Here is a 22,852-nt window from a genome sequence, read left to right on the forward strand (position 1 = left end):
GTAATGGCTGTCCTCCCTCACTAAGAGTAAAGCAGTCTCTAGAGAGCTAAGACAAGCTTTTAGGATTCTCTGATTTTTGTTGTCACATCTGATCGGGGATATACTGACTCATCTCTTGTTGACAGAGCTTGTGAATTGAGCTCCCGTGGGACACAGTAAGAACTAAATACTCTGAAGAGTTACCCTTTCGCATTTAAAGTCAAATACAATCACTGGCTGTCACAGTAAAAATGCATGGGGTAACATTGGCCCATAAACATGTCGACGTCTGTGAGTATGGACTCACCTATCCAGCATTCCAGTCTGGCGCATGGAGAAGTCTTGACAACATCAGGGGGGTCAACTCCCACGTTGAGACACAACACCAGCGCCACACTCACAGTCTTCATCTGGGGGAAAAACACAAGACACCAAAATAACATGAAGGCTTCCAGCTGCTGAAGTGAATCAATTAGAGTAAACGTTTTACTCCATCTGATACCAGAGCATTAGGTATCGCTTGGATGTTTTCTATAGCACAGTGGGACAGTAGCACTGTAACATCAGGTAGGTAATGAATGAGATGTGAATGAGAAACCATTGGACCAGGACAACCATTGATCTCTAGGTTATGTGGCGATTCACACAGATTCCAGTTCTCCTACGGCGTAAAGTACACAGTGCAGCAGGAGAGAGCCGTTGCTGCACCTTTTCCATCATCCTCTCAGACTCTCACTTCCTCGCGCATCAGCACAGACGCCAGCCTTCATGGTGCAAGGTCCACTGAGACGGTTCAGGCTCACAAAAGCACGTCTGTATCAGGTGCAGCTCCACACATGCTGCTCTCCTTCCACTGTGGCATCAATGTGGGTACAAGAACCACTAATAGTGTTTTCTAAAGCAAGAGTCACCCCTAACATAGGAAAGTCACCAGTCAATAACTAAGCCACGTCTGTCCCAGCAGCATCTGCGGCTGCTTGTCGATAGAACTAAGCTGATGAGTCACCGTGTCATCACCATGTCCTTGTTTGAATCAAGAACCGGGTGCTCAGGTGCAGATGGAGCTTGAGCTTTATACAACCCTGTCAGTCCTTGGCTTCAAATAGCAATGGGTCAAATGCTTCTTTTTGTCTGTTTTGAGCTCACAGTTTTGCTTTTGGTGGAATGAACTAAACGCTATTAAGTTACATCATGATTCAGCAGCGTAAAGGATGCAAACAGGAAATATAATTCTGTAAACAGAAAGCTGACTCGTTCCTACAGGTGCTTTTTCCTGCTGAATGTTGATTCTGATGTCATGTACAAGTGGATGAGTATTCTTCTGTTTAAGAAAAAGGCTGCAGATAGGGAATGGAGTAAAGTTGAGTGGCAGGATGTAGACAAGGACACACTAGTCTGGATCCGGCATCATGCACCAACGTCATGTTATTGAGGTTAACGACTAATACTATAGTTTTTTTTATACCAGCAACTATTAAATGAATTCTAAAGTATACATTAAAAGTATAGAGATCCGTTATCATATGTCACAATATGTCTTATGACATTTTCTATAATTAGAACAGATCAGATGTCTTATTGTGAAAACAGGAAGTGTTTTGAGCTCTGCTGTAAACTCACGATGGAGCAGTGCATGTTTTTAGAGCTGCTGGTAACGATGGACAGACAACGACTGGTTTGACTGCAGTTAATTACTGGTTAGGGACTGACGTGCTGCTTTGTTCAAAGTTTTGATAAAACTATGGACCTAAGCTTTACCTATTATGTCATTTGCACACTTATTCATATAATTTTGGTCTTGTCAGGAGAGTTGAGTCATGATAGTTCAGTAAACAACTGATTAAATAAACACTTAAAATTAGACAAAGTCAACTTGTGGTTGATGTGAATCAGGTCTAGGTCCCTCACTCCCGTAGTATTAGATGAAACTCATGAGGACACAGGAACTCAGGAGGTCAAGATCTTTATTTGCTGATTTGCTATTTTCAACGTAACCAAAATGTGACCCAAAATATAATGAGTCATGTAATAAGAAACGAGGTTCTAATGTTATATGCCACAAAAGAAACTAGCAAAACAATTAGGCAAAATAACAAATTGTGCTATTGTGCCAAAAACAAATGCAGAAGAAATTAACATTCTCTGCATGTCAACACTAATATTATGGCACAAAGTAGTAAAAACTACATACAAACACATTTTTTGAAGACTTTTACTCATTTGATAGCTCAAACACCAAAATCCACGTAAATCAATGCAGTGGTGACATGTGACCTTTAGTGTTAGCGTGTCGTACAGCTGGAGGTGTGTGTGCAGTGGGCCGCGTGGTGTCCCAGGCTGGGGGAGGGTCCCAACTGCTGCCGGTACAGGCATAATTAAGCAGCCCTCCGCTTTCCTGCCAATACAGTGAAAGGTCAGGGTGCTGGTGGGACTCCACATGCGCAGGCTTCCATTCACACGGGCCCACTGCAACATCTCATTCATTTTCACCTGACCTCCGCTCACCTCGCCCATGGTGCGCATCATTATTCTGCCCCAACCAGCGTGGAAATGATGAACAGCTTCTCTGCTCGGCTGCGTATTCTAGCATCCCGTAAAGCACGAAGGCGACAGCTCCATCACAAATTCTTTACAGGGACTACACTTCCATGAGACTAAAATCATGCATCCACACTGGGAAATGGGTCGGCCTGCACTTTGGGCTGAATGCTAATGTCTGAACAGGTGCACAGCCTGTGTCTACACGGCCTGCAACAGATCATGTAACCCCCATGTTGTTCCAGAGCTGTGCTGCTGCAGCTGCAGCAGACTGTAGGTCAAACAACACAGCACTTTTCATAGAAATGTTTATCACTTGTGTTGACATGAAACTGTAATATATTATAATATATATTATTATAATTTGTTAAGGAGGTTGAATAAAGACCCAAATGACTGAGGAGTCAATAGCCATAGCCATCTGAAAATTGAAGGGTAATTCTAGTGCTTATGGGTGTGGACAACTTTTACAGGTTTTAGATTTGACTTTTTTTGTCATAATCGGTATCAAAATGTGCAACACATTTATTTAGAATATTGTCAGGTCAACCTTGTCAGTGTTACCACTTTGTGCAATACACATCTGGATTTGTCATTTTATCAAACAGACAATCTGAACATTAAATAAAATAGATGATCTGTTGTCTGCACCAGTGTCCTGGAAAAGTACATTTTTACCTGAAACATGTCATAAAAGGCTCAGACTCAACTGGGACGCACCAGAGCAGCTCTTGCCCTTTTTAAAGCTGAAATGGCAGCGTTTCCGAGACCTCCGAACGCGAAGCCCAGGGAAAGCGCAACAATGTTACTGCCACGGCAGGTGAAATGCCAGCGTAAACTGGTGTCTCTGTGGAGACCGCTTGTAAAGCTCAACAACAGACTGAATTTTTTAAAATAAATAAATAAATATCAGGCTTTAAACTCATTAGAACTGCTCAATCTATTAAAGGAAAACTGAGCAAACGTCAGTATGAAACACTTATTTTAGTGCTGCAAATTGAAAGTTACAGTTCGACTAAGAATACAACAAGAATCTTATCAAAGGCAAAGGAGAAAAAAGAGGGAGCAGTGATGAGTGAGTAAAAAAACCTTCTGACCCTTAACAAGAAGCTCTTAATAAAAAGGGCCCAACCTGTTAGCGCACAGTTAGCATCGATCGAGAAGGAGAATGGCTTTAATGCAGGGCCCCTCCGATCTTTATGGATTTCCAATAATCTGAAATTCTCCCACTACATGAGTGGGAGATGAGATTAGAAGGGAGGAGGAGGACAAGGGGAAGAAGGCTGTAAAAAGGGGACACTCCTAATTCAGACCAAAAGAGAGTAAAGCTGAGTAATTATATCTGCATGCTTCCGTGTTTGTTGTAATTGGCAGCCGTCCTCCATTCATTTATTACTCCAGGGAACTTTCCAGCCCTTCTCCCAGTGGAAGCATTCACGCCCCCACCTCTGCTCTTTGGATCGATCACTGCCCCCTGATTATTTAATTTGTTACTCCCCATTACAGTCACCAGGACACTTAAGCTCCAATCCATTAAAGAAGGCTCATCAAGCAACAAAGAAATTTGTTTAGTGATAACTGCTTAAAAAAAAAAAAAAAAAAAAAAGAACGCTTGGAAAAGCTGCTGTAAAACTTTAAAAGCTCTATCCATTCAAAGGGAGCTTCTGTTTCTGCTGTGAGTATTACATGATGTCAAGACCTTTAACGTTTTGTGTTTTTATAGGAACACACGTGTCCACAACGTTCTGAACCTACAAACTAGAATAATTCCCTTCGAAGTTTTCACTAACTACTCAGGCTGCAGTTTGAATGAATGTCCCTCTAAACTCAGTATAAGTGATTCATATTAGTCTGCACACACACGACATGTGGCCCTCCTTGAGAAATGAGGGGACACTTTAGCCCCGACACACGGTTCCTTTTTCCACTAGAAACATGTATTAGAGTTCCGAATAGAAAGTGGCCCAGTACACTGTGTAGTGGAGTGTAGTGGTTGTGAAACCAAGGCCAGAGAACATATCAGCACAGAGTGTAGCTCATTTATGCTTTAAAAGGTCTGAAAGCAACTTATGTCAGTAACAGATGATGCTCTGAAACGGCACCAAACATATAATTAAGAAGTAGACCACAAATTTGTAGAATGGTTTTACTACTTGAGTCACATTCTCCATCCTTAAATAGTGTTGAGAAGATTAACTGACAGTGACCTTTGACCACATATACCTAATGAGCTTATTCTTGACATCACAGAACACCTTCAGCCACAATGTCCACTTTGATTCATTAACAATAATGGGACAGACCGTCTGAAAGGTGAAGCTCCTTTTTGTCTACAGAAATGCATGTCGCACCTTCAGAGGTCACAACTGAGCTTTACTCCACCTCAGGTAGGCAGCATTTCCCACATAGTCATATTGATGCTGTCATCATTCAGCAGATACAAAATCACTGGCACCTAATTATTGTTAGTACAGTGCAAACATGTTTGATTTTGTTTTCATGCCGGCTGGAAAGTCTATATGCCGCCTAATGAACCGTGTGCATCGATTGAATTTAAGTAATGATGCAGAAGATAAAGCTGCACAGACCACCTGTCTCATTCCCACATTATTATAATGAGCTGGGATATTGATTTCATTATTGCTATGTCAAAAGACACAGCAAGTGGGTGCCTGTGGTGACCAGCAGGGAGGGGTGTGTGTGTGTGTGTGTGTGTGTGTGTGTGTGTGTGTGTGTGTGTGTGTGTCTCATAGGTGCTCCTGAAGCTGCCAAAACACAAACAAGATGTTTATCCACCACTTGTAGAAATGAAACTAGGCATCATGAAGCAATTTGAACATCCAAGGGGGGAAGTCACACAAACGGCCTATTACGAGTTAAAAATGGCAGGAAAGAACACACACACACACACACACACACACACACACACACACACACACACACACACACACACACACACACACACACACACACACACACACACACACACACACACACACACACACACACACACACACACACACACACACACACACACACACACACACACACACACACACACACACACACACACACACACACACACACACACACACACACACGACCTGTTTTGTGTGTGTTACAATCTCATCCAGCTTTGCTGTGTTTGTTTTTTTCCACATGGTTCCCATGCTTTGTCTCTCTGTAGGTGGACTGTGCAGGGATGAATTTGGCTACAGATCAGTCTTGACACACAGTCCATTTGCTGGTGTCATTTGATCAGTGCTAATGGAGACACCGAGGAAATGAAAAGTAATCAGCTGTTAAGTGTCACCTTGTCACTGCTACTGTACATCTCTCCCTGCACTAGACATTAACAGGATGAATCCTGCATTTATTTGATTTGGATTACAGCTGGTGTTTACTACAGCAATGTTCTGATCATTTCTGACTCAGTGGATTTTCTTTCAATGGTCTTGTGTTGTACTGACCTTTGTCTACCAGGTTGACTCCTGAATGTTCATTTAACAATATTACTCGTTAAGAATTCAGATGCTAATGACACTGAAGGAGGACTAGAGAGTCCACTGACCCCACAGTACGTGTGAGTGAGCTGTCTGATGCTCGAAACAGAAGTAGGAAATCAACATGATATTTGTTTCCATCAATCTCATTTATTACTTCAACAAAATTCTAATATGCAAACGTATACAAGGTGTTTTGTATGCTGCAGCTTCCCGTTTCTCATGCTACTATATCACTGACAGCTCTGATTTACCATCACATACCACAAGCTGAACTCTCATACAAACATACTGAAGCCCTAAAAATAAGCCTCAGTGCCTCCATTTCTATTTTCCAGGACTAATGGACACGAGGAGGAGAAACCCTGCCAGTGTATATGTAAAGACTACAATATGAAGATGGAAGGTTTGCGTCAAAGCACCCTGATGTCACAGCGCTTACAGCCCCACAGGGAACTGTGGAGCATAATAATTCAGGAGAATAAATTTTCGTACATGCCAGGTATGCAGCCGTGTCATATTCAGCTCTGACAAAGGCAAACTATAGGCAAAGAAAAATGGGGTGTGATGCCGGATTAAATAGAAAATTACATTATCAAGTATTCAAAAGACGCTTTGGTCAGTGACTCAACATCTATCACTCTGACTGTGTATTGTTTAATCTATAACCAGTCAGAATTATTTTAAGTGGTGTGCAGAAGTTGCAGCTTTTCAGTCAATTGGCTTCACAGCTTTTCCACGGCTGCTGTGTATTTACCTTATTGGTTGATTATAAAGTACGCTGATCAAGATTCTACAGTCAATATCTAGAGCTGCATTTGAATTACGAAGCTGCTGTTCTTCCCTAAACAACATGATTTCACGTCATCAAAAAGAAACACAAAACAAAATTCAACAAAGAGACAGCAGAAATATAACTTGTGACCAAGTCAATATCCTAGTAAATTTGCAAGTACGGAACGGACTGATCAGAACAAGATGCAAAGAAGCCCAGCAGGGGGTCACCGGCTGGCTCCACATGGTTCAAAATGCAACCGCACACCACCTGTGAAGCTTGAATTACCACAAGAGGCGAAGGCAGATCAGAGTTTTCCAAAAAGCCACAACCTATCAGGCCTGTTTGGACCATGGGGCACCTAGCTGATAAGCTGGTTCCCATTTACTGATGTGTTTTGTGCTGATTCATTATAGATGATCATAGTTCATTAATTCAAGGTTTACAAAATGCTAGCGTCTTCTTCATTTATCTAATAAATCATCCTGGAGGTGTTGAGTCTAATAATGCAAAAATTAAAAATATACAGCAGCGTGAGTGAGACAAGGTCAAGTATCACAATGTTTATAACGACTCTGTCCATTCACTTAGAAACTCGATGTTCAACACCACATGATGTGAATGAAGCCAGTATGGAACTGTTTCGTTCCAGCTGTTAAATTTCTTACAGTGTCGGTAAAAATGCACCACCTGTAGATCACAGCCTTTGCGGAACTTATCAGGTCGAGGATCAGAGCAACAGTCAAAACAAAGAAGTTACACCATCTGTTGATGGATTAGTCTTTGCTGTTCACCACACAATGTTCTACATTGTGTGGTAGAACATTGCTACACAATGTCAGTAAGGGAATAATAAGACCAGGTCCACTCACACCACATGACCTTGACCGGACGTCATCCTATCTTTCATGTCAACCATCAGGATACATATAGTGTCTGCAAACACACCGTGCTACACAAATCAACAGCCATCAAAGGCCCAAACATAAAAAAACCCTTGTTCTGAGGCAGTCGTGTGTGTGCGTGTGTTTATATCAAAGTGGGAGTCCAATCCAATGTGGAAACTTTCCTTAATACCATCTTGCATGTCTGCAGCAGATCTCGTCACTCAAATGAAATCAGCCATTATAACAGAAGGATTGAAGTAATCTTCCATTCAGGGCACCTTGTCTGTACAATACTTCATCAGATAATGGTTTATAGAGCAGTGGACACCACAGCATGAAGACACAGACTATTTTTTAAATTCAGAAAAATATCAAAAAGAATGAATTCAAGCCCAAGAAAGACATGCATTCAAAGCCAAATTCTCCCTGTATGAAACATAAAAAGCTCTAGTTAGTTCCAGCTAATGGAGCCCAGAACTGTAAAATAATACGTTCTAACAAAAAGACAAACGAGGCATTTTCAGAGAATGAAAATGCTTTGAGCAGTGAGAAACCTTATACAGTCAGTTTAGCTTGATTTTCTGAACAGAATGACCATTTGAGCCAGACCCCATTACCTCGGTTTTACAGACAGCCTCGCGTTTAATAATGATTCATTGCAGTCAGTGGTTCCTGGCTTTTGCAGTGTAACTGCTAATTCACCCCCTCTGTGAGAGAACTCCTCCAGTGTTGGTGTAGTTCCTAACAGCAGTGAGGTGTTCAACTTCAGGATTAGTTATGATGACGTAGCCATTTTTCATGAGACAATTGGGTTAGTAGCACGGCAGTGGATCAAACGACACGCTGGGTTCATTATAAAAGGCAGAAGCTTTGAGGCTCCCTTCAAAAGAAACTTTACACACAGACACTGGGTTTGCTTATTAACTCTTACATTTTGAATTGCAGCAACCTTTAATTAATCAACCAGAATGGATGCTACTAACGTTAACAATTATACCTCTACATGCAAGCAATAGTTTTTGTCGCCCAAAGTTTGAGGCTGGTTATGTTCTATATTACTGTTATCAATGTAGAGGTCAATTGATTTAAAAAAATAGACAGAGAAAGACAATGTCAAACCACAGTTTTGCACATAACAGTATCAAGCATGCAGAATGCAGTATAATAATGAAACTTACCCTGTCCTTCATCCTCCAGCTCTGGGCTAAAGCCTTGGAGCCCTCGATCTTCTCCGAGTGTCGTTTCTTCATGAAAGCCAGAGGAAGTTTCCAGTCATTCATGTCGGCCTCCTCTTCCTCTGCAAGGCCCACGGCCGGTGAATGAAGCAAGTCCGAGTCCATTTTCATCAGGGCCCTACGGGGGAGAGCTCAGCATGACAACAAATACTGGAGCAGGTCCTCAATCCTCACACAAGCCAACGACAGGTTATTGCTGTGGCTTCTGCTCTGATCATAATGAAACGGGCAAAACTGAAAACCAACCTCAGCTGCAGCTTCAAAGCAGTCACTTATTTGATTAAAGAAGTTCAACATACACCTCTGGCTTTCACTGAACAAAATCAAATATAGCGTTCTTTCATACTTGGAGGATTTAATATCATTTTCTCATCACGAGGCTGACAGAGCTCTGTCTGCTGTGTGTGTGTGTGTGTGTGTGTGCGCTACAAAGAAACCACAAAAACAGTTGTTGTGTAATACCGGCAAAACCCTCAGCAGACGGTCTTCGCCCGAGCAACAGCAATGGAACGTTACTAAACCATGATGTGGACCAGAAATAATGACCGTAAAGCTGAAGATGTACAGAACTGCTAAAGAAAAGAATGGATGCTTTGGTTTGACTAATGTCAGGACAGAGGGGACTGAACTTAACTTCACATTTTAACGAATGAACGCTAAAGACCAGAACAGGATCCTGCCTATGAGTCATACTTGGTGCTCTGCTGTGACTTTAACGCTGACATCTGGATTTCCTAATCACATCACGCAAACACCAGATGCTCGCTCTCTCAGTGTAGTAGCCGGCTTGTTTTCACACCTGGATGATGTCACGGTCACGTGAACACACGTCGAGCCTCAGGTTAAGGTCAAGTTCTCTCGTGTGCACCTGTGGCTTGTCTGTGTTGACCTCACAGCTGGAGCTCCTTGCTAGCCAGCTGTCACTTAAATGACCAGGCAGCTAGCTGCTAACCGTTAGCCATGCTAACGCGCCTAATTGGCTGCAAGTATCTGTTAGTTTCCAGACGGTGCGGGAAGCTAGTGCTATTTCAAGCTTTTCACGACAGCTCACGACACAGCACGAGTGGACGCATAAGCAACGCAGCGCAGACACGCAGAAATGGCGCTATTGGTGGCAGCGAAGCGTGCAGATGCAGACCTTGGTGCGGTGGGAAGATCGACCCGGGCTGGTGAACCTCTCCGTCTCCGGACGATGACAGATACGGTCGCACACACAATCCTGGTGAGAAAGTTGTAGGGCAGCGTCCACAGCCGGTATAGGATGTCAAACCCGTCAAAGCCAAGTTGGACGGGCGCTTGTTTGCAGGGGAATCTGCGGCTCCTCTCCCCACGGCTCTTCGCTATGGGAAGGGGCTGGAGACGAGGCCCATCTTCACACGGACAGTCTGCCACAGCCACGCGACGCACGGAGCAAACCTACCGATGACTGGGGTCCCGCGAGCTTCTCCTACAAACCAGCGGCCTGGGAGCGGGTTCGGTGCAGCGCCTTTCGCGGAACTTACGCACAGTCCTAATAATGTCTTCGGAGAGGCACTTCTTCAGCACTTCTGCAAGGGCGCAGCCATCTTGGGTTGCACCCACAATGCACCGTTGGGGCGGCGAGATTGTCGTGAAACGTCACCGCCGCTGTGGTGTCACACCAAAATATAAACACGCGCGTGTACACGAGGGACAACGATTCGAGGTTTGTTTTCTTTTGTCTGTTTGTTTTGTTACTCTTTACTAATATAATGCTCATTTTAACATTTTCTCAATGTTAAAGTAGCCTGATCATCTATCATTTAACATTTTAAATCAGATTAAACTTCTAATGTTCCGTTTGCTGATACAAATTTAAATTTAAATTTAAATTTACTGTTGGCTTCAAATGACTATTCTAACATTAGGCATTTTACAGCATAGCAAATCTCATCTCATGACTTCCAGTTTTATGTTTGTTTTCAGTCAAGCTGATTTGAGAACAGTTTTGTTTATTAGCTCTGCTCAATCCAACCGTTTCACAACCTTTATTACGACGAGAATCTAAAGTTATCGCCTATTTCTCTATGTACCTCTGCCTCTCTTGTATCAGCAATATCCTGTATCTCAAATATCTCACAGAAGAGCTGGATACAGTGACATGAACGCCAGTAATTTAAATCCTAAGCAACTGTAGCTGGTGCCTCATCATGCTGGGGAGTGCAACTTTGTGTTACAGCCAACAAAATAATAAAAATATTAATTAAATAATTAATAATGAATAAGTAGTAATAATAATGACATGTTTATTTTATTTTGTTTCCATGCGTAAAACACAAAAGCAGAGAAGTAAAGTCTATTTGATTCCACACAGGAATCCAGAGATGTGTTTTGCACAAAAGGGGCAACAAATTCACTTGCAGCTGGTGGAAAAGCCTTTGTCTCCACCAACCTGTGAATGTGATGCATGTCAAAGGGTAAAACTTTACCAGTACGGGATTTAATTGTTCTTGTCCAGTGATGTTTCCTGCATACAGCTGTGTTGGTCACAGCTGCTGCATGGGTTTACGTGAGCATATAGTATGTGACTGCATGTGTCCCCAACACCCTTCGCTGTCAGACTTCACACTCATTTCTCAAACAGCAGGAGCCAAAGGTTTGTTTTTGAAATAAGAGTCACAGAGAGAAAAAGCTGTCCCATCTGTCCCCGAGTCCAAATCTAACACCACTCACCACACAGCCCGTCATGACTTTACCGAAGGCCATTTAATTGAGTACAATCAACATGTTTATCCATTTGTTCCTGGTCTGCAAAGAGATTCGCTTTGAGGCTTTGATTACTTTAATCAAGCACGAACACAGCCTGACAATGCTGCATTGAGATGACTAACAGCTTTCTTTGGTCTGTCAGCTCATCACGAAAACATGAAAATGCCGCACCAGATGGATGAAACATGGAAATATCGCTCTCAGTGCATTTGCCAGAGCAGCAATCATCACTATGGCCTCTTGGCTTGTTGCACAGGAACAATCTAGTGAAAATCTGAGGTACACGTGCCTGAATTTCTCCCTGTGGCTTCTGGTTTCCAGTGTTCACTACAGGAGGGGAACCAATTCAATCTCCTGGGTGTGATAGAGGTTGGGACCTTGGGAAAGCTGGTAGCTAACAGGTGAGAAGAAAGAGAAATTTTGTCTCAGTTTTTCTCCTCATCCACCTGTTCTTCATGGGGGGAACAGCTGGACTTAACCATCTCCTGGTTCCAGAAAACCCAGGCAGGAAAAGCAGAAAATCTGGTTTCAGATGAAAGACTCTGACGACGCCTGACTGAAAAGCTAACCCTGAGTTCACATTAAAGATTCTCCATCCACCTTAATTGTGCACTAATTGAGGTTTCAAACCAGGATCACGGTGCATCGATCGGAACACGGCTGCAGCATTTAGCGCTTCGAGCGGCAATAATAGTAAGAGCGTAATGACTACTCTCAGTCTGTGGCGTCCAGTGAAAGCCTCCGTCTTCAGAACTCACACTTACCACTAATTGAGAATTTAAATTGCAAATCCATCAAATCCCTGATGAAAATTAGCAGGAGAATGATGCTGCAGCGTGAGCTTCAACAAATGTTTGCCAGATGTTATAACATTATCCTCGCTATCATGAGCTTAATGACATGTACTGTAGTGTGGGTTTGATTCTGGGATGGAGGCTTTGACAGCACCAGATTTTCAGTAATTAATTCAGTCATCTGTTATTTACTCATAAATCAATTGTTTGTTTGATCTCTAAGCTGAACCACGTTTGTTTTAAAGAAGCCCAGAGAGCAGGCAGCGACTGGCTGCTTGACTGTAAAGGCTGCTGACTGGTGCAGAGGATCTCCAGTGTTTTCATGCGCGTGGGGAGACTGGCTCCTTCATTCTGAGTGAGATGTTTGCTTACGTGTGCTGCCTGTGTTTTTCTGCTTCCTGTGTGTCTCATTCCCTCTTGCTGTGTATTTATACCCACCTCTTGTGTCTTTCAGTTCCCAGGTTCATCAGCATTTCCTGCCCAGTTCCATGTTTTGTTTTTTCATTTATTGTAAAATCTGAGCTTTGTGTTTCAACACAAACATATAGCTGTTAATTACCACACAGCAAAAATATACAACTTTTACTTAAATATAAATATTTTTACTTACATATTGTTCCTTCTGGATTTCTGCATCCAGGAAGTGTGAGCTGAAAGATGCTAAAGTTTTAACCATCACAATGTGTATATATAAATGGTTAAAAATGGAATTATATACTTTCCACATCCTATTAGTTTAATGTTTGAATGAGCTCATGCATCTGTGTTCAATCTTCAGTTGCTCTATTTTTGTCAGAAAATGATAATAAATAGTAACTTAACATACTGACTTCACTTATTAGTAATTGACCATGTCATTGAACATTTTTCCACAAGACGTGCTCATTGACACGTGATCAGTGTTTATATGAAACTAGACACTCAGTCGATGAATGAATGTTTGCATTATGTGTCTTCCTAAGAAAAATGCACATGTACGCCGTTCGCTCAGGGATTTCCTTTCACAGCATCAGCAGATTGGGATTATAAATAACTGCCTAACCACCAGTGATTATAAATAGCTTAGCTCCTAACATGTAACTCTCCTTAACTTCATTAAAGCAGGTGCTGGTCTTTTACAGTTTCACACCATGACAACTGCTCACGCAATCGAGAAAAACTCCATCCAGCAACTGGTCTCTCCATCTACGCTTACATACAAAATCATATTTTTAGCGGCTTGACCTTGACCTTGAGTTTTGAGTGGCATGTTCAGTAATAGTGACTTCATGTGCCACATTTGTGACACTTGACATTTAGCCCTCTTTTCCTCACAGACGCACAAGAGGCCTCACCCACACGCTGGATGAATGAACGGGATGCACACACACACACACACACACACACACACACACACACACACACACACACACACACACACACACACACACACACACACACACACTTTTCACACTCATTAACAGAACAGGCTACACAACACGTGTGTGGTGCTTTTACTGGAACACTGAACAGCAGCCGCCGTCCTCCCTCCCAAACACACTGGGAGGTGCTGCTCCTCTGCTTGCTCCTCTGCTCCTCCCGCTGCTCCTCAGGGTGCTGGGGTCTGAATCTACTTTAGTTGAATGGTGTTTTTCATGAAAGAGAAAATGAATCACATTTATCCATAACACACAAACATCGGAGAACAGTACATTTAATACAGTTCAAAGGTTGTTGCATATTTATCCTCCTAACACACAGACAGACACATATAAGCAAGTGAAGGTAATAGATGCGAGCGACACTAAGCATTTCAGCTGGGCTGCAGCGTGCACTGTCATGGGTCTGTGCCCAACATCAAAGATACCGGAAGGAGGCACCGTCTGAGGCTGATTTAAAGCGGTTACCCTGCATGTCATCCCTCCAGTCCCTAAACGCTCACACGAGCCGGAAATATCGCTCCACCCTGAGATTCAGCAGGAAATACTGCACAATGGTGTCAAATGGGATTTAAAACAGAGAACTTATGCTAAAATCCCTTAAGGAGCGATTCTAATAAAAAGTCTAGAGATCTGATTTTATTAGTTCTGAGAATTAAACAGCACGCTGGTTATTAAGAGGTTCCAGCGTGAGCCCAAATCTACCCACAGCTTTATTATTCATATGCAGTTCATCACTGGTCCTCATGTGTTGCATGCATATACATACACAGCCACAGAGCTGAGGTCTCGGGGCACTGATCCAACATTATGAATATTGTATAACTTGGAGAAAAGTATCAGAAGCAAACAGGAATGAGCGCTGCTGTACAGGTAAATACACGTGACGAGGAACGGCTGAAGCTCACAGAGAATGCTTTGATTCGGGAAATGTCGACGGATAATGAAACAAGCACAAGGACAACATTCGCCAGGTTCTCTGTAAACGAAATCTACTTCGCTTCAGTCCAAATCGAATCACCTTTAGGGAAAAATAAGCCATCCTGTGCTTCACAAGGAGACACTGTGGTCATTGGTAATTGAGCGGGGACGTGCAGAGAGCTCACTTTCCCCATCACTCGCCTCCACTCCAGACCCTCTGCTTCACAGGGTCTCCTCTCCACAGCATCACTGAGTCCTCAACACACCTGCTCCCACGGTGCAGCCGCGCGTTTGGCCACTAAATGCTCCAGCTTGTCTGTAGGTCCTCAAGCACCGCGGCTCCATTACGGCACTTTATGAAACGTTGGAAGGCCTCATTTCTGTCAGGTTGATGGTGCGCCTCTAAAAAGCTCAGATACCGTGACATTTTCACAAAGGGAGGAAAGGAGCAAACTACAGTGTGCGTGAATCCTCACACGATGTTGGCATCAGTTTCGACAGGGGAAGATGGGGCAAACATATAGACTAACCAAGGACATGCTAAACACTGGATCCTTGGAGGGGAGTGGATGTACAGTAACAGAGCAGCAGTGATGGAACCGATACGTGTGGGTGATTTTCTACACGTCAGCTTGAATGCAAGAAAAGCATGTTAAAACTGGCCCCACTTCGTCCCATGGATCCTCTGTGAACCTACTGAGACAACGGCCTGATGGAGCAAACATCGCTTCTGGATGGAGTCCAACAAGACGAGTCAGGCAGCTTGATGAACGGCACTGTCATAGCAACACTGCTAATGTGCAGGCTTTGGAGAATTATGATGAGGTTAGCTTAGCGGCATGTCCAATGCCACCAAGTGTCTGTTTATGTCGCTTTGGGTTTTAATGGGAGGGAAATGAGCCGGTGAGTGACTCTCCTGTGCGACAGCACATCAATGAACAGTGGCCCCGGTTTGAGAGATATGAGAAATTGATTTTGATGCTGAAGGTCAAGGCAAAATCATTCAGTCCTGTGACTTCCTGTACAGACTAGAGCGTGTGTCTCATGTGCTGCACTGTAGTGCCCCGGTGGGAACTCACGCTCAGCAGCACGCTGCTCCACTGTGCAGGCGTGCCTCCGGAGATCCCCCCCCCACCCCCCACTCCTCCTTCATTTCTCCTTGCTGGAAATGGAGACGAAGGAGCTACTGCGTCCAGGCTTCGGTTACCTGGCAGCACATCTCAGCAGTCAGAAGTGAGGCGGCGGGAGAGTAAAGATGAGTGGACAGAATAAACAGGGAGAGCTCCAGTTCCTGTGTTACCATCAAAGAATGAAGGCTAAAGAGCTACAGAACACAGTGTGTGGTTTATTCCTGCCCCTCTGTGCATCTCCTGCATTGGATAAATAAGCAAACAGTTTGCCGCCAGCGTGTGAAACATTTTTTATCTATCGCTGCCATTAGAGAGTGGCTCCTATTAAAAAGCCTTGCATTATTCAGTGAGCCAGAGACCCATCATTATGGATTTGAGCCCGGTTCTGTGCCAGACCCAGGAGTGGGGCTCGGCCCGCTGGCCTGCGCACTTCCAAACGTGTGATCTGGACTCTTTGAGCCCCGGAGAAATAAAACAGATCAGCTTCTCGCGGCGTCTCTCGTGTCAGCGATGCGAGTGGAACAAAGTGAAATGTGTCTGAACAGCAGCTCAGCGGTGGTTAGTGTGGGTCCAAACATGCGGCGATGCAGCCCTGTTGCCCAGACAGGCGCCGAGCGTCGCCTGCTCACATCACACCTCACCTGTCAGCTCATCCGACATCAGCCGCTGCTTCCCACGCGTGTCCCGCCTCCTGACACTCAGGCCGAGGCGCTGCTTCTCGCCTTCAGCTCGTCACTTCGCTGATTACAGCTGCTGGATCGATGATTAAACAAATTAAAGCAGGCGCTGGGTCAATTTTCATCCCGTGTTCGCGTCGCACAGCACGGGTCCAGAGCTCAAGAGCAACAGGGCGGAATGAAAAGCGCCGCGAGAAATGTCTGGACTGCACATTTGTTTCCTGTTTGATGGCACAGTTTCCCACATCGCAGCCAGACTGATGAGACCGGGAGGAAGAGGCCATTTGTCTCAAAGCGGGTGGTAGCTCTTCAGTTCGCAGCAAACCTGTGACTTTTATATGAAGACGCTCTTCTGAGACGTTGGCTGTTTGTCCTGCTGCTGTGGATGTGGAGGCAGGAAACACTGGCGGTTCTGTTGTGAGACTGAGATGAGATGAGTCAGAGACCTCATCTTATAGACTGTTCATTTTTGTCGTGACACAGGTTGTTTAACCCTGTGCATCACTGGAGGGTGGCCCAGGTTTGCACTTAACTCCATTGTAACAGAATACCTTCCATTAGTCTTCATGTTAAAGTCTGACCATGTAGTATCATTATTAAAGGTCAATTACAAGTAAAGCATTTTGGGGGAGTCGCACCAAGGCATGGATGGATGCTGCTGCCCAATATTTGTTGATGCCTCACAATGACTTACAAAAATGACACGTTGACATTAGGCACTTTTACTAGAGCTTATTCTCTCTCATCCTCCTGTAAAAGTAGGGTTTTTAATCAGAGTATGTGTCCATGTCACAATCTCTAAACTTGCTCCTCGCCACTTAAAATGCTTGTTAAAAATCTTAACATTATTTAACAGTATTAATTTACAGATAGAGTAAAACGTTACAGCCCAAAAGAAAAAAACAAGATATTTATGACGCCTTGCACTGCAGAAACCACTTTGTTTGCCTATTATTCACGTTGCTGCTTAAGGGCAAACTAAACTAGACAGTGTGTCTGTCACTGGCCTTCGCCTCATTCCTCTCTACAAAAAGGCTTTATCGGCACTTCACATTAAGTCCGCTTAGGCCGAGCTGCTTCCAGTTACGTCACTGGCATCACTACTGATTCGTTCTCCAACGATCTGTGTATTGAAGCTCTCCCCCAGTTGCGCGTCTTATTTATTAATACCAGGCCCGTGGGGTGGTTATGTAACAGTCTGTTTAATTATTTGGAAACATTTCACTTTCCTTTTAGCGCCTCCGTCTCTTAGTGGTGGGATTTAAGATAACTATCAGTACATCTGAGGAGCCCGAGGCGTCTCTAGCGCTGCAGCAGAGACCTGAGTGATTGGTACCGATCACAGACGCACGTGCGAGGTGGGTCAAGCAGGTCTTAGGCGTTTGTTAGGATACACGTGAATGACCTGTCGCACAGTAAACTACGGCGACCCGGGAGCACCAGACCAGAAAGCATGAGAAAACAGAATAAAGTGTTTAGCGAACACAAGCAGGGCAACAAAGTGGGGCAACAGAGCGGGGCAACGAGCCCTGGGGCCACACTGACCAGCGCCTCGCATCCCGTTCCTCTCCATCCTTCTGGAGACTCCGACCGTGGGACAGATTCCTCCTGGATGGGAAGCAGCTTCCATTTAAGGTGGACCGACATCTAACCGTCTTTACCTCGTTCCGTTTCAGTTTCACGATTTCACTCAAGTGCGTTTCAGTACAAACTGTTGTAATTATCCGATCATTGATTTGAATAAATAAAAAAAATTGAGTTTAACTACGCATAGATAAGATTTTAAGCTGTAATTTAAAGTAGCCTGTTGAATTCAACCAGTAATAATCATATAATCGTGTGTTGTTAATTCTTTCAGAATATTTGATTATAGTAAAAATGATCCCAGTCCTTTCTCACCACGGGCTGATTCATATATTATACAAAAGCCAGATGGTTGCAGACTTTTCACTACATGCGCTTTCTGTTACAGCGGGAGGCAGCAGAGGGAACCGTACGACCTTAAGTAAGGGGCTGGACCTGGTACGGCAGAACCCGTTGCCTCCTAGCGCTGATGCAGTGGTTCTGCGCTGCGGTATGTCCGCTATATAAAGTGCGCAGAGCGGCCAGAGCTCGCAGCCTCAGTGGACAGCTCCGTGGTGCTGACGCCCCACACACTCACCGAATCACTTCAGCCGCGCCACAAGCTCAGCGCCATGGACGCGTCGTCGTGGAAACTTTTTCTACTTTCTTTCCTGATGCTTATGGAGAGCTCCGCGCAAGACTTCGGACAGACGCAGTTTATTTGCACGTCGGTGCCCAAGGATATGGACTTGTGCACGGCCACGATGCAAAACAGCGGTCCGGCGGAGGACCTGAAGACCACGGTCATGCAGCTGCGGGAGACGGTTCTGCAGCAAAAGGAGACCATCATGAACCAGAAGGAAACTATCAGGGAACTGACGTCCAAGTTGAGCCGCTGCGAGAGCCAGAGCTTCCCGGCGGCGGCGGGACCCGGCGGCAGGCGGCCGGGCTCGACCAACACCATGGGGGACGTGTCCCGGGGCACCACGGACACTCTGGCCCAGTTGGGGCAGACTTTACAGACGCTCAAACAGAGACTGGAGAATCTGGAGGTAGGGAAGCCGCGGAGCTCAAAAGTACATTCAATTAGCTGCGGTGGGCGTTAATTAGAGACAGGAGCTGCAGCAGCTGCCTGCTCGGAGCCACACGTGGGGGTTGAAGGACCGTCACATAAAGTAAAACAAGTTGGCTGTTGTTTATTTAATGAGAGGCAGGTTATGGAAGAGGAGGCAGTTAAACAGATCGCTTGGGTTTAATAGAGTGGGTTTCTCTCCCCTGTCCTTTAATCAAATGTGTGTCCTCTGTCCGATGCAGCAGTACAGTCGGGGAAACAACAGCGTGCAAGCGAACAGCCTGAAAGATCTACTGCAAAACAAGATAGACGACATGGAGAAGCAGGTTCTGTCCCGGGTCAACACGCTGGAGGAAACCAAGCCGGCCTCCAGGAACGACAGCGACCAGCGGAACAACGTGGAGTCCAAGCTCACGTCCCTGCACCACCGGCTCACGGACCTGGAGAAAGGTGCGCTGTGACGCAGGGCAGCGCTCGTGCTGCCACGGGGCGCGACGAGATCAGGCTTGATTCGCGTGGGGCTTTAAAAGCTTTAGGAGCGGCGGAAAGGAAAGAAATCTGCCGCAATCCATAAGCGATGTCCGCAATGAATGAGATGAGCAGCGTCGTCATTTTCCGTCCTTTTGCTTCGCTGAGATTATATATGTAACAGCCAACGGTGTGACTCTGCCTAACCCCAACCTGCCCCCAGAACCGAAAAGCAGGCAAACTAGGCCCCTAAGGCTTTTCATCTCAGACCCGAAAAATGCTCAGTGAGAAGGTGAGAAAGCAGGTAAAAAGCAATAGAACCGAAAGATACAGGGTGAACGGGCTGAGGAAGCGGAATGTTAGGAAGCTACAGCAATGCTTAATCACAAATGCATGAAATGACCAAACCTGGCAACTTAGACAGCTCAACTTCCATCTGATTGACAGGCAAAGATACCAGACCCACAGAGAAGTTCCAGCTCACGTTCCCCCTCAGAACCAACTACATGTATGCCAAAGCGAAGAGGAGCCTCCCCGAGATGTACTCCTTCAGCGTGTGTCTGTGGATCAAGTCCAACGCCTCGCCCGGCGTGGGGACGCCCTTCTCCTATGCCGTCCCGGGTCAGACCAACGAGCTGGTCCTGATCGAGTGGGGCAACAACCCCATGGAGATACTCATCAACGACAAGGTAAGGAAGGCTTTATAAATCTCTAATATGTGCAAAATGCTGAGTGCAACAGTAGCAAAGCGCTCACACCGTGGCCCTGAGTCACTGACAAGCTGTGTGTGCCAGAATAAGACAGAACACAAAAGTAGGAGCTCAGCAAACAGGAATAGACATGTGAAAGGGGAGTGATTCAGCGGGAGGAGACGTGTGGAGGGGCTGGGACTCACTCTGCTACTAAAGTGTGAAAGACGTGACTCCTGAAATGCTTCTGCCGCAGGTGGCGAAGCTGCCGTTCCTCATCAACGACGGGAAGTGGCACCACCTCTGCATCACGTGGACCACGCGGGACGGGATGTGGGAGGCCTTCCAGGACGGCGTGATGCGAGGCAGCGGGGAGAACCTGGCGCCCTACCACCCCATCAAACCCGAGGGGGTGCTGGTCCTTGGACAGGAGCAGGTGGAAGCGCTTAAATCCTCCCGTTGTCCTTGGAAACCGTCCCGAGACAGATCTTCATTTAAACTTGGACAAGATTTAAAGGCTCCAAAACCACTTAATGAGCAATTCATTATAGTATTAGCAAGGAAATAGCAGCAGTTTGACCCGAATCATCAAAAGAGGCTTTTTTAACATTGTGAAATGTAAAAACGATTACTTAACTACTTAAGATAGATGATGATGTCAGTACTTTGTTGTATGATAGTATTCAGACCAGTGTTAGTTTTTACCCGATTGTTGTGTTAATGCTAATTACTCCTGCGTCCCCCACAGGACACCCTGGGTGGAGGCTTCGACGCCACGCAGGCCTTCGTGGGTGAACTGGCCAACTTGAACATCTGGAACCGGAAGCTCTCCACCGCAGAAATCTACAACCTGGCAACCTGCAACAGCAAAGCGCCGGCTGGCAACGTGTTCTCCTGGACGGAGAGCAACGTGGAGATATTTGGTGGCGCCACCAAATGGACCTTCGAGCCCTGTCGTTCACACAACTGAACTGACCCCCCCCTCCCCCCTCCCCCATTTGAAAAGGCCTCTCTGTGTTTCTGAGCTTTCGTCGTTCTCGTCTTCATTTGGCATTCGTTAGAGACCTTTGGAGTCGCTGGTAAGCTTAAATCTGGGATTTCTATCATTCTTAGGTATTTATGTGCGAAACAACACTTTTCAACTCAAGGAAAAAAAAAATTGTCTTTGGAAACCTCAGTGAGAAAATCTGGGTATTTGTTGCTCCTCTTTCGTTGGATGTTGCGTTAAAAGCGAACCGAGCTTTATGTTCTGGCTTCTTCCCTCTTGGACCGGCAGCTGGCGCCTGCGCCTCCCGTTGGACCACTGGCGATCCGAGCGAGGAATTAACCGCCCTTCTCTCTGGAGAGCTGTCCGTCCAATTCTCATCAGTGTTTGGCGCTGTGAAGTGATGTCTGAGTGCGGCACAGCTACCTGCACCCACCCCCCCCCTCCGGAACTTGCACTGTGACTGACGAAGAGAATGCCAGGAGAGGAGGACACGCCGAAGGACGCTGCAAAGTCAGACTGTACAAGTCAACCTGTTGATCGTTGTTCGCTTCAAGTGTTCCTGTGAGAATGTCGTTAACTTGCCAACATTGCTACGAAGCCTGGGTGCCTTGGGCTGGTACGAATATTCAGCACATTCAGTAGGTTTTCAGTTGCAAACTCAGTGTTTATCGGTTTGTGTTCCTTTGGAGCCGGGTGGAGTTTCATGTTCCTCCGGTAAATGTAATTTAATTACGGTTTGTTATCTGACATGACGTGTTTTGGCAGGTGTTTGTACTACTCTGTATTAGGAATGTTACAGTATCTGTATAGTAACAGCATGAATGACAGAGTGCTGTGGAAGCATTGTTGAAATCTGCTTTACTATCTCCTCCGGGTCTGGGTTTTTTACTGTATTGTTATATGCTCCAAGCATGGCAAACCTAAAAGATGAAGAATTTAATTTTTGTAATAAAATTGTGATACTTAACGTCTCGGTGCGTTGGTGGCGTGGCTTATGTGCATCCAAGGACAGGGAGGAGCAGTGCGTCACAGACAGGGCGCTGAGAGACAGCAGGTGACGTGACCAAAGCCGGGGGTCATGAGGCGGAGGTGTGTGTAGTTGTAGTTGTTGCAGCTCTGATGCTCAAAGGGGAACAGTCCCCACACATTAACATGGGTCATGATCCACCCTCAGCTCAGCGTTCACATCACTTTTTTCAGTGTGACTGCTCAGATGCTTAATGATCCTATCTACAACTCATCCGACACTTGTTGTACAGTAGCATCAACCACACCTTAGGTCCAGTGATATCAGTTAAGGAGCAACGGATGCTGCAACTGGTGGAACCCAATTGTTTAATACACAACTTCATTCCAGTTTTCGGAAAGACGAGTTGTTCGAAGTTAAATCAACATTTAAACTGTGAAGGGATGAGAACGCTCAGACATAACAGCTCCCAACGATCAGTGGACGCCGTAGGCATTCATTTCAGCTCCTGTAACAGCTGG

The 22,852-nt window shown here is 45.2% G+C and overlaps 2 protein-coding genes and 1 long non-coding RNA gene across 9 annotated transcripts in view; 2 read left to right on the forward strand and 1 right to left on the reverse strand.

Moving 5' to 3' along the window:
• The window catches only part of rptor (regulatory associated protein of MTOR, complex 1), an 86,947-nt gene extending 76,458 nt beyond the window's left edge, over positions 1 to 10,489 (reverse strand). For 4 of the 6 annotated variants that reach the window (XM_029158745.3, XM_029158657.3, XM_055507375.1 and 1 more), the window contains exons 1-3: positions 10,056 to 10,487; positions 8,861 to 9,035; positions 287 to 389 (exon numbers count right to left, since the gene is read on the reverse strand). In XM_029158745.3, coding sequence (XP_029014578.1) covers positions 287 to 389; positions 8,861 to 9,028 — 271 coding nt within the window. In that variant the 5' untranslated portion in view covers positions 9,029 to 9,035; positions 10,056 to 10,487. Of the gene's footprint in view, positions 1 to 286; positions 390 to 8,860; positions 9,036 to 10,055 lie in introns of all 6 variants that reach the window. The other 2 variants (XR_008694197.1, XR_008694196.1) reach the window with 1 other exon arrangement.
• On the forward strand, positions 10,462 to 12,885 carry LOC114860509 (uncharacterized). Its single transcript, XR_005896979.2, has 3 exons — positions 10,462 to 10,601; positions 11,966 to 12,337; positions 12,684 to 12,885. It is a non-coding gene; the product is annotated as an uncharacterized LOC114860509 (long non-coding RNA).
• Positions 12,886 to 18,623: 5,738 nt separating this feature from the next.
• On the forward strand, positions 18,624 to 22,335 carry LOC114859915 (neuronal pentraxin-1-like). 2 transcript variants are annotated; one of them, XR_003786571.3, is made up of 6 exons: positions 18,632 to 19,199; positions 19,462 to 19,669; positions 20,135 to 20,376; positions 20,633 to 20,812; positions 21,125 to 21,455; positions 21,653 to 22,335. XR_003786571.3 is itself a non-coding variant. In XM_029158003.3 (5 exons), the coding sequence occupies exons 1-5, from the start codon at positions 18,780 to 18,782 to the stop codon at positions 21,344 to 21,346; spliced, it is 1,272 nt and encodes a 423-aa protein (XP_029013836.1). In that variant the 5' UTR covers positions 18,624 to 18,779; the 3' UTR covers positions 21,347 to 22,335. The 2 variants fall into 2 exon arrangements, 1 of the variants encoding a protein (XP_029013836.1); XM_029158003.3 differs by having other exon boundaries at positions 18,624 to 19,199; positions 21,125 to 22,335.
• Positions 22,336 to 22,852: the final 517 nt, after the last annotated feature.

This window comes from Betta splendens, chromosome 1, assembly GCF_900634795.4.
Source record: "Betta splendens chromosome 1, fBetSpl5.4, whole genome shotgun sequence".
Classification (NCBI taxonomy): domain Eukaryota; kingdom Metazoa; phylum Chordata; class Actinopteri; order Anabantiformes; family Osphronemidae; genus Betta; species Betta splendens.